Source organism: Meyerozyma guilliermondii, genomic scaffold (genome assembly GCF_000149425.1).
Source record: "Meyerozyma guilliermondii ATCC 6260 scaffold_1 genomic scaffold, whole genome shotgun sequence".
Lineage (NCBI taxonomy): Eukaryota > Fungi > Ascomycota > Pichiomycetes > Serinales > Debaryomycetaceae > Meyerozyma > Meyerozyma guilliermondii.
In genome coordinates, this window is record NW_001809800.1 from 1,212,270 (window position 1) to 1,227,340 (window position 15,071).

Genomic DNA, 15,071 nt, shown 5'->3' on the forward strand with positions numbered 1-15,071 from the left:
TTCTTTTGGGGTAGTATCCAACGTAGTTTTATCCGGATCGGCTTGCAGAATTACATCTCTTGCAAACAGAAAATAAGTTTCTTTCGTCAACTGTTCGAGTTTGTGGCCAACTATACTACCCAAGGTATCCAAAATCGAAGTTCCGCTTGCTATTGCTAAAGTAGGCACTATCGGTTTTACAAAACAGAAGGAGCTGTTCCACAAATTGGATCCATGGGCTAATGGAATAACTGTTGTAGATACAACTTTGCCATGGCGACAATGTGAGAGTCGCAATTGCTTGGAGACAGAAAGATGGTATAATTCCCATCTATATTGAATATGTACTTTGAAACCCGAGAATGGGACCATGGAATTCTTGCTAGCACATAATCCCTGGTCGTGTTTCATTCCCATGCACACGACCAAAAGTAACATTAACAAGCTCACCGCTACCATCTTTTTCGCAGCCAAATCAATGGCTGCTTCCATTTATGCTGGTACTGCATCCGGGAGATGAGCATCGCATTTTACATTTTTTTGCGAGACAAAGGCGCTAGTGTAGACATGGACAATGGTCAACAAAGCAATAAGGCCCATCGAGGGGGCACACAAAAGACCACAGCCAAGAAGAAGTTGCACCAGAATGGCCAAAACGTTAAAGCTTTCGCAGTGAATGCTCCTAGGAAGCTCGAGCGTATGGCTCGTCGTACTCATGATGTTAATGAAAAGAAATTGCATGTCCCCATGGTGGATAGAATGCCAGAAGATGACCCTCCTCCTGTGATTGTTGCTGTAGTTGGGCCTCCTGGTACCGGAAAAACAACATTGATCAAGTCTTTGATACGAAGATTGACAAAAACCACCTTGACAGAGGTTAAAGGTCCGATCACGGTTGTGAGTGGAAAAAAGCGTCGACTCACATTCATCGAATGTAACAATGATCTCAACTCGATGATAGATTTGGCTAAAATAGCTGATCTTGTTTTGCTTCTCGTCGATGGTAATTTTGGCCTTGAGATGGAAACCATGGAATTTCTTAATATAGCACAGCATCATGGTATGCCCCGTGTGTTGGGTGTTACTACTCATCTTGATTTATTCAAGTCTCAGTCTACTCTTCGGGCATCCAAGAAAAAATTAAAACATAGATTTTGGACAGAAGTGTACCAAGGTGCCAAGTTGTTTTACTTGTCTGGTGTTATAAATGGGCGTTATCCAGATCGTGAAATTATCAATTTGAGCAGATTTATTTCTGTGATGAAGTTCCGCCCTTTGAGGTGGAGAAATGAACATCCATACTTATTGGCGGATCGAGTGACCGATTTAACTCATCCCCAAGAGATCACCGAGAATCCAAAATGTGACAGAAAAGTCGCCATGTATGGCTATTTGCATGGTACTCCCTTGCCCTCATCAAATGCTCACTTTCACATAGCAGGTGTTGGTGATTACTACGTCTCTTCTGTGGAAAAACTTCCTGACCCATGTCCAACTCCTGCATTCGAACAACGGTTAGAGGAGATAGAAAGAGAAAAAATCAAGGCTGCCGCCGCTGCGGGAGAACCTGTTGCCAAAACAACCAGGAGAAGAAAGAGACTTGAAGACAAGCAGAAGATTATTTACGCTCCCATGTCGGATGTTGGTGGTGTTATGGTCGATAAAGATGCGGTTTACATTGATATGGGCGACAAGCAACTGTTTGTTCCAGGAGAAGATTTGGAAGGAGGTGAGAAATTAGTCACTGATTTGCAAGAAGTCCAAAAAACGATGCAAGAAAGGTTCGAAGAGGGCCCTGGCTTACAATTGTTTTCCTCCTCTCATGCTTTACGTGAAGCCGACTTAGAAGAGGACGAAGACGAGGAAGAATTAGACGATGATGAAGAACCTAACGGCGACATGGGTAGGTCTACCATGAGACATGCTCGCAAGCACATCCGTTCGGATGCTGCTGAGGTGAATGATACCCAATTAGGAAGCGACAGCGAAGATGAGGACGTCGATCTCGATGAAAATAAGAGGCAAAAAGTGATAGATTTGGGCGACAAGTATGATGAAGCAGAGTTGTCTTTTGAGGAAGATTCCTCGTTATCTTCCGATGAGGAATTCGCCGAACAAACAACGAGATCATCATCGAATCAAGGAAAGAGAAAGTGGAATTTGAATAGACTTCTTTACATGCCAAATATTGATCCCGAGGATGTGGTGAAGAGATGGAAAGGTGATGACGAAGAGGACGAGGAAGAAGAAGATATTGAAAAGGACGACGATGATTTTTTCAAGCAACGGAAGTCGGCAAAAGATCAGAGCGTTGATTTGGATACGTTTATTCCGCCTTATCCCTCTGTTGAAGAGCTTCGCTCTAAATTCTCCAATGAAAGCGATGAGGAGTACGAAAGTGGTTATGCCAAATTAAAGCTGAGATTTTTGCTGGCTCCACTTAGTCATGAAAGTGATGAAGACAACGAGGAAGATAAGAATGGTGATTTCGAAGACTTGGAAGCCCAGGAAGATGAAGATAATTCACAAAACTCTGACGACTTTGCGGACTTTGATAAAGAGGAAGCAGATGGGGACGACCAAGACACTCCAGAAAGCGAAGTTGATGAAGCCGATCCACAAAAGGCTCGTGAATTGTCTGCTTCGAAAAAAGCCAAGTTGAAGTTGCAGTTCGAAGAGGAAGATGATCGCGAGTTTGGGGCCGATGATCCTGAGGGTGACACAGAAGCTGATACTTGGTATGAGTTTCAAAAGAACAAAATTGCAAAGCAATTGGAGATCAACAAGGCTGAGTATGAGGAAATGGACGAAGCATCAAGGGTCAAAATTGAAGGTTATACAGCCGGTTCGTACGTGAAGATTGTATTCTCCAACATTCCATGTGAATTTGTCGAGAATTTGCAACCTGAGTTTCCTCTCGTCTTAGGAGGATTACTTCCTACTGAGTCAAGGTTTGGAATCATGAACGTCAGAATAAGACGCCATAGATGGCACAAGAAGATTTTGAAGTCACAGGATCCATTGATTCTATCTTTAGGATGGAGGAGATTCCAAACCCTTCCTATCTATACCACCACAGATTCCAGAACCAGGAACAGAATGTTGAAGTATACTCCCGAGCATGCTCATTGTTTCGCATCATTTTACGGACCGCTAGTTGCTCCCAACACTACGTTTGTTGGTTTCAATATAGTTTCAAAGTCTGCAACTACCGGCTCGTTCCGTGTTGCTGCTACTGGTATCGTTGAGGATCTCAATTCAGAGGTTGAAATTGTGAAAAAATTGAAACTTGTTGGACACCCTTACAAGATCTTCCGTAACACTGCGTTTATCAAGGACATGTTTTCCAACTCTCTTGAAGTGGCTCGGTTTGAAGGTGGTTCAATTCGTACGGTGTCTGGTATTCGTGGTGAAATCAAGCGAGCATTGTCCAAACCGGAGGGTCATTTCAGAGCCACATTCGAGGACAAAATCTTGATGTCAGACACCATTTTCTTAAAGACATGGTACCCTGTGAAAGTCAAGAAGTTTTACAATCCTGTCACCTCATTATTGCTCAGAGATCATAGTGAATGGCAGGGTATGAGATTGACTGGTCAGGTTCGTGCTGAACAAGGTGTACCCACCCCAATGAACGAAGACAGTGCTTACAAAAAGATTGAGAGACCTGAAAGACACTTTAATCCTTTGAAAGTTCCGAAATCCATCAAGAGTGCACTTCCCTTCAAGAGTCAAATCCACGAAATGAAGCCGCAAAAGAAGCAATCATATTTGGCTAAGCGTGCTGTGGTTTTGGGCGGCGAAGAAAAGCGTGCTAGAGATTTGATGCAAAAGATTGCTACTGTGCGTAAAGAAAAGGAGAGCAAGCGGAGAGCTAAAAAGGATGAAAAGTTCCAGGACAGACTCAAGAAGAAAGCCAAGGAAGAGGAAATACGAAATGAAAAGAAGAAGGAAAAATCCAAGGAGTTTTTTGCTCGCGAAGGTAGAAAGAGACCCGTGGGTAACAATGAGACTACGACGGCAGCTTTTGGCAAGAGGCAAAGAAGATAGTTTCCATAGCATATTAATCTAATACGAGACACCAATTAGTGTCGCGAAAAAAAAAAAATAGTTTTAATTTTTTGTTTTCATAGTCTCTATACGAAAACAATGGTCCATGAAGTGGATATAGCCGAAATACCGTTGAAAAGAAGCGAGGAAACGTTTGTAGATGAGCCAAAGTCATTATTGGATGTCAACGATATCGAATTATCCTTCGACCTCAAACATAAAGTCAAGAACATCAACTCATTGCATGTCTTCCATGCGATTGTAATACTACGAAATACAGTTGAAGTGATTATAAAGCTCCAGGAAGATCCACAACGGTTCCAGGATTACAGAAATTCACAGTTGGCCTTGTTAGGAATACAAATAGATGATAGTGGAGTCCCATACATCGCTGATTCCAACAGCAACAATCGCAGCAACAAACCTGACATGACTACCCCGCCTCATTCACCTCCACTAAAAATTGCCAAAATAGTAAAGGAGGACCTGTCCAACGACTTCTTGAAGGATGCAACTCCAGAGTCTACCGAATTGCTAGACGACGGCGAGTCTGTGAACGCAACTACCTCGCTGTACATACCTATCGAGTTACTATTGAAGGAAGAATTTACCGAGGTTTCTGAACCCATTACAGGGTGCAGCAGTAAACGCATCTACAGAGAGATGCAAACGACTCGCAAACAGAAAGCAGCTGCTCAATATTCGCATCTTCTCAAGTCATTCAATTTAGCCAGTGAACCAACTATTTCTGTTGAAAGTTTCCTCATGAGAATCAACACTTACTCTTCTTCTACATCGGTTCTGGTTTACATCCACGCAGCATTCTTGATCTACAAACTAGCTGTTATCATGGACGTGCTACCTCTCTCCATGTTTAATGTGCACCGAGTAATCCTTTCTCTGATCAGATGTCTGACTAAAAAATTAGAGGATGTTTACCAGTCACAAACTAACTATGCTACGGTAGTGGGTGTTTCCAAAAAGGACTTGTTCAAGTTGGAAGTTGGGTTCTTGTTTCTCTGTAATTTTCAACTTGTAGTTGGAGAACAAATCTTGAATGATTTCGTAAAACTGGCATACGTTGATCTTTTGCATACGAACGCTAACGAATAAATACAAGTCATCATAAAAAAGTAAAGATCCTTGCTTTAAAGGAATGACCCTCCATTTAACAAAAAAATTAAAGTATGCGAATTCTGTGGATCGAACACAGGACCTCCAGATTTCTTGACTGAAGTCGACTTCAGTCTGGCGCTCTCCCAACTGAGCTAAATCCGCCACCAGTATATGAACCCACGGCGGGAGTCGAACCCGCAATCTTTTGATTAGAAGTCAAACGCGTTAACCATTACGCTACGCAGGCTCTTTGTTGTGTCTTTTGTGTCGCTAGCATTCAAGCCAGTTACTCTCTAGATGCGGGAACGCAACTATGATGGAACACAGATCGCAGCAAGTCAATTGAGTTATATGACTCACTATGCATCATATCCGAATTCAGTCACACCCCAGATATGCACCATACAACATTTACGAATAGACTCATTTTGGTTGCCCGTTTTCCCGTAGTAACCGCGGCTGACTACCTTCTCTGAGAGCCCCACCTGCGTCATTCGTGCGGCTCATACTGATAAGGGTGTGTCATAGGCGCAAAACGTGGCTGCGTTAGTGCATTTGTTTATAAACCACACATCGTTTGATTTACTCATATCTATTAGTCACATCTGCATCTACATCAGTCAGCTCTTTTGGGAATGAAAGTACATTCTGCCAATCCTTATAAGGGCCTCAAACCAACCATACAGCTTTCTAGCTTCCCCACAAATATCTCTAGACTTGCTAAAAATAACACCATTAGAACCATGCGTACGAGCCTGAGTAGTATGGATACTACTGAAGGGCTCTCATTGGACCAGATGGTCAATTCGTCGTGGTTGAGACACCACCTTTACTTGTTGGGACTGGATCTTATCAAGCTCAAGCTTTATCAGAAGTTTAGTCACTTGTTGACTACAGGAGGTGGAGGACTTATCAAGAATGCCGTATTCGAATTATCGTCTTTTCTCAAGAGAGAGCTCGTGGATAGACGATGCCGGGCAGATAGCCCCGAGTCCAGTATTGCGAGTCAGTTGAAGGAGTTGATCTCCTACAACTTGTCATTTACTGCTGATTCACAGAGAAGTGCTATACTTGATGGAGAGGACTATCGAGAATCTCAGTTTAAGTGGTTCTTCATTGCCGTGGGCTACATGATAGTGACAGAATCAGAGAGATCGGTTGAAGATTTGGCCGATAAGATTATCTCCATCTACATGAGCTCTACGACGCCCACTATCCCAATCGACGCAGCTTCAGCTCCCCAGATTGACAGAGACAATGCTAGGATACTAAGTTTGATTCACCGCTATTACAGATCGGTCGACATCGACTATGATCTTCTTTATCGTCCACGGCCAATCTCCATCAGGATGTTTGACTCCGTCTACTACCACATTGATCTTCCACCGCTTCCAAAGATCGAGAACAAGTCGCTTCTCGCTAAGGCTTTGATGCACAAGGAAATGTACCGAGCATTTCTTGTCAAGTCGCACCCTTTTAGCGAAATGTTGCTTGAAGAAGGTATCGAACCTACTAGAGATTCATGCAAGGTTATTCGCTACGACCTTTCATTTTTGGACGGTTTGGGAGACTTCTACTTGGCTCGTGAGTCTTCAAAGCTATTGTATCAGTTCAAGGTGGAGACAGCACCACCATCAGAGGATGCTGGTTTTGGCAGAAAGTCTTACAACATGTTGAGAACTATTCTTGCTACAAACACACTTCTTTCGAAGTTGGCGATAGCTTATAACCTCCATCGTGGACTTAATGATCCAATAATTTACCAGTTCTTGTTGGAAGACTACGTTCCTCACATATCTACCTGGTCGAGTCCTGAGTTTGATATGTCTGACGACGTCAACGGTGTCATGAGGTATGAGCAGGAATTCATTGCAGATTATTTTGAACAGTACGTTGGAGCATTGTTTCTCGAGCAGCCAGAAGTTGCACAGGACTGGATCAACAAGATATACCACAATATCTTGTTACTGATACCAGATCTCCACACCACTCCCGGGCGAATTCTTAGGTACGACTACAGGGCCTGGAGCCATGACGTGATTGGAAGACAAGTTATGTAGATCTTGACTCGGTATGATAAGTATGAAAGAATCAATATAAGTTAGATCCGACCAATGACATAAAGCTATTCATTTGCGAGCATCTTTCATCAATGCTGCAAAGCCGCCGTTGCCTCGCTTCTTCTTATTACCTGCTAACTTTTTGGCAGTGATATATTTTGATGAGTTATCATCTGAGTCAGAATCGTCAGATGAGGAAGACGAGGACTCAGACGACAGTTCAGAACTTTCGTCCTGCGTTTGTGAGCCTTGAGTCTTTGCTGGAGCTGTCAGTTGCTGACTGCTATCTCGGACATCAGGGACACCTCTTTTCGCCAAATCTGTCAATGAATTTAGAGTTGGTTTCTTTATGCTAGAAGGAACTGTAGTGTTCAGCTCGGGTTTTTGAGACTTTTGTACAGGTGTATCCTTTTTCTCTACCGCCTTCGTATCCGATGGGCCAAGAATCGTATTCTTTGCCTTGGTCGACAACGCTTGTCCTCTAGGTTTTATTGAGGTGAAACTTGACGAAGGGGTAGACGCCGCTAGTCTAGGCTTTTGCTTATTTCCTGATGTACTTGAGTCAGATTCATCCGATGACTCTGAACTTTCGTCTGACAGCTCTGATGATTCTGAGATCTGCTCGGACATCAGGTCTTTACTTGAATCTTCTGGTTCTTTTGATTTGTTTTCCTCTTTCTTAGATGGTAACTGTTCGGTCTTGATCTCTGAGAGTGAGGTATCATGATTTCGAGGAACATTTAAAGATGTGAGCTTCGCATCAAATTTCTTTACTTTATCGAAAACAGATGCGAGTTTGGATTTGGGAGGAAATTCAAGAGATATCCTAGAACTGTCATTACTCTTGCTGTTGGAGTCATCTGCAGTTTTTGATGTATCTTTCCCATTCTGGACTATGTTGACAGTAGGGACTGTATTATTGCTTGAACCTTCACCATTAGTACGTACCGGAGACATTAATGTTCTCTCAGTAGTGTAAACAATTGGGGCGCCATCTTCAGAGGTGCCGTTTTGGCCCCGCAGACGTGAACGCGTGGCTCTTGTGGAATGGTCCACTACGGGAAAGTTGGCATTGACCATATCTATTTCCAAGCCTTTCATTAAGTTCCGAGGGGGACGCCCCTTCGATGGCGATATTTTGGAAGCTGATTTCAGCCCATTTTTCTTTGATTCTTCAGCTTCGTTTTTGGAGAACAGGTCCTTGAACATTTCCAATAATTCCTGTTTAGACATCACGCTTCCTGCGTCGGAGTCATCGTCGTCCTTGTCATCGGAGTCGTCGCTGCTTTCGGTATCGTTTTTATTCTCCAGAGCACTCTCCTCTTCCATTTCGATATCTGGTTCAACGAAAGAGTTCATGTCAACCAGTTTGGTCGGAGACGGTTGGGGTACGTTTTCCAGTGGTGATGCAAGCATTGTGTGCGTTTCATTCTCTGGCGAGTTGCTTTCATGTACTGGTGCTGCCAACATACCTGAAGTGATACGTTTGGTGGGTAGCTCACTATGTGATACCGGATTGCTACGTTTTCGAGGAATTGTCCTGTCGTCTCGCGATTCTGGAGGTGGTAACGATATCATGCTCTGGTCCAAATGACTTGTAGAAGGCAGTCTTGGAGCTGTTGGGGACGAAGCTGAAGGAGCGAAAAACTCATCATTAATTTTTTGCTGGGTGGTTGTGGTTCGTTTTTTCGGTATGTGTATGTCATGAGTAGAGGAATTGCTGCTAATTCTCTCATTCCAAATAGTTGGTCTAGATAGCAAATCATCCTGAGTGGTCTGTGGATCTATGTCCATACGGCTTGCAGATTCTGATGTTGCCTTTCTTGAATAACCAAGCGCTGTGGGTGTACTTTGGGCCCGGTGTGAGATGTCAGTCAATGTTTGATCTAACATATTTGGCCGTGCAGAATTCGATGCAATGACACGTATTATATCTCCTTGGTTTAAGACCTCATCCACCAAATAATCAGGGTCTAGGTCGCACATATCGTTGTCTTGGACCAGAAATATTTGAAGCTCGTCATCGTCTGGATACAACTTTCGATATCTCATCACTAGGGTTTCGCATACTTGATGAAGTGTAGAACTACCCTCGGCCAAGTGGACAAACTTTCGAGTACCCCATTGAGTTAGCTTGGTACTATCCACTTCTTTTCTGTTGTGGGGCACCAATAACACCTGCAACTTCACCATTACCATCTTACGAAGCGTGTCGCAACTTGGAGTGCAAAATTTCCAATGCGGTAACATGGCATCATAACACCATTTTCAACCCATATCCCAATGGCTGCAAAAATTGTCATTTGAGCACATCGGAGCCAAGTAAGCGAACGGCGTCTTCTCTAAGCTTTGACAAATCTTCAGCTGGTGGCTCTGTAGTAAACCGCTCAAAAACGGTCTCGGGGTCCGGAACTTCAAATGAGGCGGACCAAGTGAGAATCTCACCATCGAGAGTACCGCCATAGAACTGACCTTGAAACGGCGCACCCAAAGCCATTGCAGAAGTTCTGGCGGACGTAGGCTTGTCGCTATTTGTTTTTCGTTTGAGCCTCGAAACCATCTTCCCATCAATGATCCGAAACACAAATATATCGCCCGAATCGGAAGGAAAAAGTAGGTACGAAAGCTCTGTCTCCTGGTGTGAATTGAGTAGCATTGGAATGTTTTGTGGGTACTTGTTTCTTGTGAGTGGTCCGAAATTGATGAGTTTGTTGATTGGAGGAGCCAGATTTGACAACAAATCCCATACTCTGATCTTGTCGTCATTACCAGCAGACAATAGCAATTGGCCCATCAGATCCCATACTAAACCGTTTACAGGCGCCAGGTGTGCTCTTACGGGCACCTCATTTCTTGTTGAGGCCGAAGATGTGCCCTTTTCACTGGTACGAAGCATGTCTAGTCGGGCAATACAGCTGTTGCTGCGACGAATATCCCATAATTTGATTTCCCCGTCGAAACCGCCCGTGGCCACTACGTTCTCCATATGAGGATGCCACTTGACACTTAAAGTTTTCCCTCTATGGCCCGGAAGGGTATGCGAACTGGCAGTTGATCTAAGATCAACAAGTCTCACATGCGGGTGGTCAATTGCAACAGCTACGAGGGCTTGAGATGCAGAAATATCAAACGAGTACACTCTTCCAGTCATGTCAAATTCGTGTGCAACCTCGAGTACATTTGTATCCCAAACCTTGACAGTATGATCGAATGACGCCGACACGAACATCCCGGTATCTTGCGGCCACCATTCCACACAAGAGACACCAAACTTATGAGCACTCTTTTTCGGTATTGAGGCTATACATTGATAGTTACTCTTATCATCAGTCACATTGACGTCCCATAGCTTCATAGTTGAGTCAGCACACCCACTAATGACATATCTATAATCTAGAGATTCGGCTGCTATGCTATTCACAGCGGCATTATTATGGCAGCGGTCAGGAAAGCCTGTCCCTGTATCTTGCGAGAAACTGGTATAGTAGCTTTCTGCAACTGTGGTGGCGAACTCATATGGAGAGATTTGCAGTGTGAACCGTTCAAATAAGAGTGATTGCATGCTGCACCATCGCACTGCAACAGTCAGTGATAGAGAAGTGGGTGTTCGGTATGGGTGTTTGGGTGTGAATCTCAAGTGGGTGAATTTTCAAAAAATTTATTACATCTTGAACATGTTGGATATTAATGCATTTCTTGTAGAGAAGGGGGGAAACCCTGAAACCATTCGAATCTCTCAAAAGAAGAGAGGTGCACCTGTGGAATTGGTGGACGAAATCATCAAGGATTACAAGGACTGGACCAAGATAAGGTTTGAGTTGGACGAGATGAACAAGAAGATGAACGCTCTTCAAAAACAAATCGGACAAAAGTACAAGGCCAAGGAAGATGCTAGCGAGCTTTTGAAACAGAAAGATACTTACACTGAGGAGAAGAAGCAATTAATTGAAAAAGAGCAAAAAGCAGATACCGATTTAAGATTCAAAGTCAACCAAATTGGAAATATCGTTCATGAATCTGTGGTGGACTCTCAAGATGAGGAAAACAACGAGCTTGTTCGTACTTGGCTTCCTGAGGGTGTGAAGGAGGCTGGAGCCATCGCTACGGCCACTGGAGCTCCAGCAGCTTTGTCGCATCACGAAGTGTTGTTGCGTTTAGACGGTTACGACCCTGAAAGAGGTGTTCGTATCGTTGGTCACCGTGGGTATTTCTTGCGTAATTATGGTGTTTTCTTGAACCAGGCTTTGATCAACTATGGTTTGCATTTTTTGGCCAGTAACGGTTACACTCCATTGCAAGCTCCCGTGATGATGAACAAGGAAGTCATGGCCAAAACAGCTCAATTATCCCAATTCGACGAAGAACTTTACAAGGTTATCGATGGAGATGATGAAAAGTACTTGATCGCAACTTCGGAACAGCCTATTTCCGCTTATCATGCTGGGGAATGGTTTGAATCACCAGAAGAACAATTGCCTGTAAGATATGCTGGTTACTCCTCCTGTTTCAGAAGAGAAGCCGGATCTCATGGTAAGGATGCTTGGGGTATTTTCAGAGTTCACGCATTTGAGAAAATTGAGCAATTCGTATTGACTGAACCAGAAAAGTCATGGGAGGAGTTCGACAGAATGATTGGTCTTTCCGAGAAATTCTACCAATCTTTGGGCTTGCCTTACCGTGTTGTCGGCATTGTTTCCGGAGAATTGAACAACGCTGCTGCTAAGAAGTACGATTTGGAAGCTTGGTTCCCCTTCCAGAAGGAATACAAGGAATTGGTTTCATGTTCTAACTGTACCGACTACCAATCACGTAACTTGGAAATCAGATGTGGTATCAAGCAACAAAACCAAACTGAGAAGAAATACGTCCACTGTTTGAACTCTACACTTTCTGCCACTCAGCGTGCGTTGTGCTGTATCTTGGAAAACTATCAAAAAGAAGACGGATTGGTGGTTCCAGAAGTTTTAAGAAAGTACATTCCTGGCGAGCCTGAGTTCATTCCATATGCTAAGGAACTTCCAAAGAACTCTACCTCCAACAAGAAGAAGAAGTAGACCAATAAACACCCCATATTGTTTGCAACTGTTCGTGCGTGCTTAATTTTCATATAGGTCTCTAAAGATAGATGTGTGTCGTCGGTGAGAATCTGTCATCTATAATTACATAGCCAATGCAGTTTCATAAATAGGACCCTGACAAAAGGTGTTTAAAAAATGTGGACTATGTTGCTTTGCAAAGGTAGAGTTATATCAGCAACAGATCGAACTCAATTGGAAACATTGTTGTAGCTAAATGTACGTCGGTAACTTCGTCTACTCATAGAAGTGCTAGATTGATTCTTTATTCTTGATTATAATTAGTAAGGGATAATAATATGGAAATATTTGCTCCACCTTGTTCTGGAAACTGTGAAATTCTCGAAGCTTGCTTACGACCGATATCGCCTTAATAATATATGCGAAACTGTTCCATTGGGGAAATTGGGGTCGGAATTAGTCTGCGAGCCGCACCCCATTAATGCATGGCTAGGTAATGCCTGAAATTAACCTTCGGCCGAGCCTATATGCACGAGCCCTCCAAGGTATAAAGGAGTGCACCATCTAGCATGCAAAGCAATCAATACAAGCAATTGAATCATGTCATTATTTTACAAGAAGGAAGACGACGTCAAAGGAAAGACTGCCTTGATCACTGGAGGCACCAAAAACTTGGGTGGTGAGACCGCAAAGGAACTCGCTCGTTTCGGAACCAACCTCTTCCTTCACTACCATTCATCTTCTGACAAGGAGAAGAGTGAAAAGTTGGCCAAGGAAATCCAATCGCAACATTCAGTTAAGGTTGAGGTTTATCAAGGAGCATTGGATTCCGCTGAGGATTTGGAGCAACTTTTTGCAGCCGCGAAGAAGGCATTCCCACTGGGAATTGACATTGCTATTAACAATGTGGGTATGGTATTAAAGAAAGAGCTCACTACAGTTACGGAAAAAGAATGGGAGAAGATGGATAACATCAACAATAAGACTGCTTTTTTCTTCCTTAGAGAAGCTGGTAAGCATGTCAACGACAATGGAAAGATTGTATCTTTGGTGACTTCGTTGTTGGCCGCTTATACTCCAGCTTATGGTGTTTACCAAGGTACAAAAGCACCAGTTGAATACTATTCGAAGACTGCCTCGAAGGAATTGCAAAGTCGTGGAATTTCGGTCAACTGTGTTGCGCCAGGACCTATGGACACCCCATTTTTGTATGGACAGGAGACCGATGAGTCGGTGGCTTTCTTCAAGACCTGCGGTTTGCACAACAGATTGACCAAATTGGAAGACATTGTGCCAATTGTCAGATTCTTGGTCACTGAAGGTGGCTGGATCACTGGTCAAACCATTTACTGTTCTGGTGGATTTACGGCGCATTAAACAGACGTCTTTATTTTTTGAATAAATGTTTTCAATTCCTAGTCTACTCTAACAGTTAGCCAAGACATCTTCGGCACAGCAACAGCAGATAAGTGCAGCACAGCATCCACAGAAGGTGCTACAACATCCTCCACCTCCACCTCTCTGGGGTTGTTGTTGGACATACATAGGTTGTTGCTGTTGGTAGTAACCCTGAGGAGGTCCTTGTTGGTAGTAACCTTGTTGAGGAGGGCCTTGTTGGTAGTAAGACTACATAGTTAGTAAACTTGCCTCGAGTATGCAATGGAAGATCTGTTGCTACACCCTTGATGCAGCCAAAATACGCCGCGCATGATTCGACATGCTAGTGCTTAACTCCGCAAAGGTTCAAGGAGAATTGCGACCAAAAATCACCCTACTGGATCTTACATACCATTTCGACAAAAGTAAAGGAATGAGTTGTCAACAAAGGCTATGTTGTTGTGCATGATTCCTCTGGTGTTGACACTACCATGCGTAGGGCGAAATCCTATTTTTGCAATGCCGAATAAGCCACCGACATTGGGCGGGACAAAATGCTTCACCACATGGCTTCAACGCTATTCTTCAAAATTTCGAGTTGCACTTTATGCTAAAGCCTGCAGCTTTTCCTATCAAAGATCTCCGGCTTGGCATGAATGGATGAGCCTTGACGAACAGTTCCATGCAGGTTCCTGCATCAACTCCATGTGTCAACCTCCAACGTGCAGAGGTCTGCGCGGCTACTCATGCATGCAGGCTGAAATATCTTGCGCATCTCAAACCGAACCGCTCTCATGGCTGATTTCGGTGGCCTCCCCACCCATCTTCCAAATACTGCGCCAGAGCCTTCGACGCTTGTCAATGAGACAGAGCAGAATTCACCAGAGATCCCGGACCGGAAAGAGCTGATCAATAAAAATGAGGAGATACTGATCGGACTGTCTGAAGCTACGTCTCAATTATCTGCCCCATATATTCCCGGAACCTCGATAAAACTAGAAACCGATGAGGATATTGCCAAATGGATAGAAGACAGAAAGCGTAATTGGCCGAGTAAAAAGAACATAGAGCAAAAAAAGAAGCGACCAGCTCCTCCCGCAATACCTCATGAATCGGCTCCATCAAAACGGCCGCGCAATGTATGTCGCTTTTTTCAGCAGCATGGTCGATGCAAGTTTGGAAAGAATTGCAAAAACGTTCATGAAAGCTCTGGCGGCACCAAAAGTGGGAATTCTTCAAATATCAAGACTATTAACGACATAACCGTATCCATTCCTCAAAGGTTTAAGAACGATGATTCACAGTCGTCGTTGTTCCGCAAGTTGATCCAGAAAGACCACTTTGAGAATGAAAATGAGAAGGTTTTGGACTTCATACTCTACCTACAACTGAAAAATTTGGTGGACCATAATGTTACTATGAATAGTAAAGCCTAGCATATCATATATATAAT

General features: G+C 43.6%; 9 protein-coding genes and 2 non-coding genes across 11 annotated transcripts; 6 read left to right on the forward strand and 5 right to left on the reverse strand. All coding sequences in view use genetic code 12, as the record gives it.

Moving 5' to 3' along the window:
- PGUG_00685 (uncharacterized protein) lies at positions 1-471 on the reverse strand (the record flags this gene model as incomplete). Its single annotated transcript, XM_001487258.1, has 1 exon — positions 1-471. A coding segment is annotated over one exon (471 nt), but the record flags the coding sequence as incomplete, so codon positions are not given.
- A 24-nt stretch (positions 472-495) lies between these two features.
- BMS1 (GTPase) lies at positions 496-4,029 on the forward strand (the record flags this gene model as incomplete). The annotated part of the gene is made up of 1 exon (XM_001487259.1): positions 496-4,029. One exon carries the CDS (start codon positions 496-498, stop codon positions 4,027-4,029), a length of 3,534 nt encoding a protein of 1,177 aa, XP_001487309.2.
- Positions 4,030-4,128: 99 nt separating this feature from the next.
- Positions 4,129-5,142, forward strand: PGUG_00687 (uncharacterized protein; the record flags this gene model as incomplete). Its single annotated transcript, XM_001487260.1, has 1 exon — positions 4,129-5,142. One exon carries the CDS (start codon positions 4,129-4,131, stop codon positions 5,140-5,142), a length of 1,014 nt encoding a protein of 337 aa, XP_001487310.2.
- Positions 5,143-5,217: 75 nt separating this feature from the next.
- PGUG_05973 lies at positions 5,218-5,307 on the reverse strand. Its single transcript has one exon. It is a non-coding gene; the product is annotated as a tRNA-Phe (tRNA).
- Positions 5,308-5,319: 12 nt separating this feature from the next.
- PGUG_05972 lies at positions 5,320-5,392 on the reverse strand. The gene has a single exon. It is a non-coding gene; the product is annotated as a tRNA-Arg (tRNA).
- Positions 5,393-5,780: 388 nt separating this feature from the next.
- PGUG_00688 (uncharacterized protein) lies at positions 5,781-7,205 on the forward strand (the record flags this gene model as incomplete). Its single annotated transcript, XM_001487261.1, has 1 exon — positions 5,781-7,205. The coding sequence occupies one exon, from the start codon at positions 5,781-5,783 to the stop codon at positions 7,203-7,205; it is 1,425 nt and encodes a 474-aa protein (XP_001487311.2).
- Positions 7,206-7,274: 69 nt separating this feature from the next.
- Positions 7,275-9,455, reverse strand: PGUG_00689 (uncharacterized protein; the record flags this gene model as incomplete). Its single annotated transcript, XM_001487262.1, has 1 exon — positions 7,275-9,455. One exon carries the CDS (start codon positions 9,453-9,455, stop codon positions 7,275-7,277), a length of 2,181 nt encoding a protein of 726 aa, XP_001487312.2.
- A 49-nt stretch (positions 9,456-9,504) lies between these two features.
- Positions 9,505-10,767, reverse strand: PGUG_00690 (uncharacterized protein; the record flags this gene model as incomplete). Its single annotated transcript, XM_001487264.1, has 1 exon — positions 9,505-10,767. One exon carries the CDS (start codon positions 10,765-10,767, stop codon positions 9,505-9,507), a length of 1,263 nt encoding a protein of 420 aa, XP_001487314.2.
- SES1 (serine--tRNA ligase) lies at positions 10,766-12,259 on the forward strand (the record flags this gene model as incomplete). Its single annotated transcript, XM_001487263.1, has 1 exon — positions 10,766-12,259. The coding sequence occupies one exon, from the start codon at positions 10,766-10,768 to the stop codon at positions 12,257-12,259; it is 1,494 nt and encodes a 497-aa protein (XP_001487313.2).
- Positions 12,260-12,841: 582 nt separating this feature from the next.
- Positions 12,842-13,618, forward strand: ADH4 (Adh4p; the record flags this gene model as incomplete). The annotated part of the gene is made up of 1 exon (XM_001487265.1): positions 12,842-13,618. The coding sequence occupies one exon, from the start codon at positions 12,842-12,844 to the stop codon at positions 13,616-13,618; it is 777 nt and encodes a 258-aa protein (XP_001487315.2).
- Positions 13,619-14,412: 794 nt separating this feature from the next.
- Positions 14,413-15,054, forward strand: PGUG_00693 (uncharacterized protein; the record flags this gene model as incomplete). Its single annotated transcript, XM_001487266.1, has 1 exon — positions 14,413-15,054. The coding sequence occupies one exon, from the start codon at positions 14,413-14,415 to the stop codon at positions 15,052-15,054; it is 642 nt and encodes a 213-aa protein (XP_001487316.2).
- Positions 15,055-15,071: the final 17 nt, after the last annotated feature.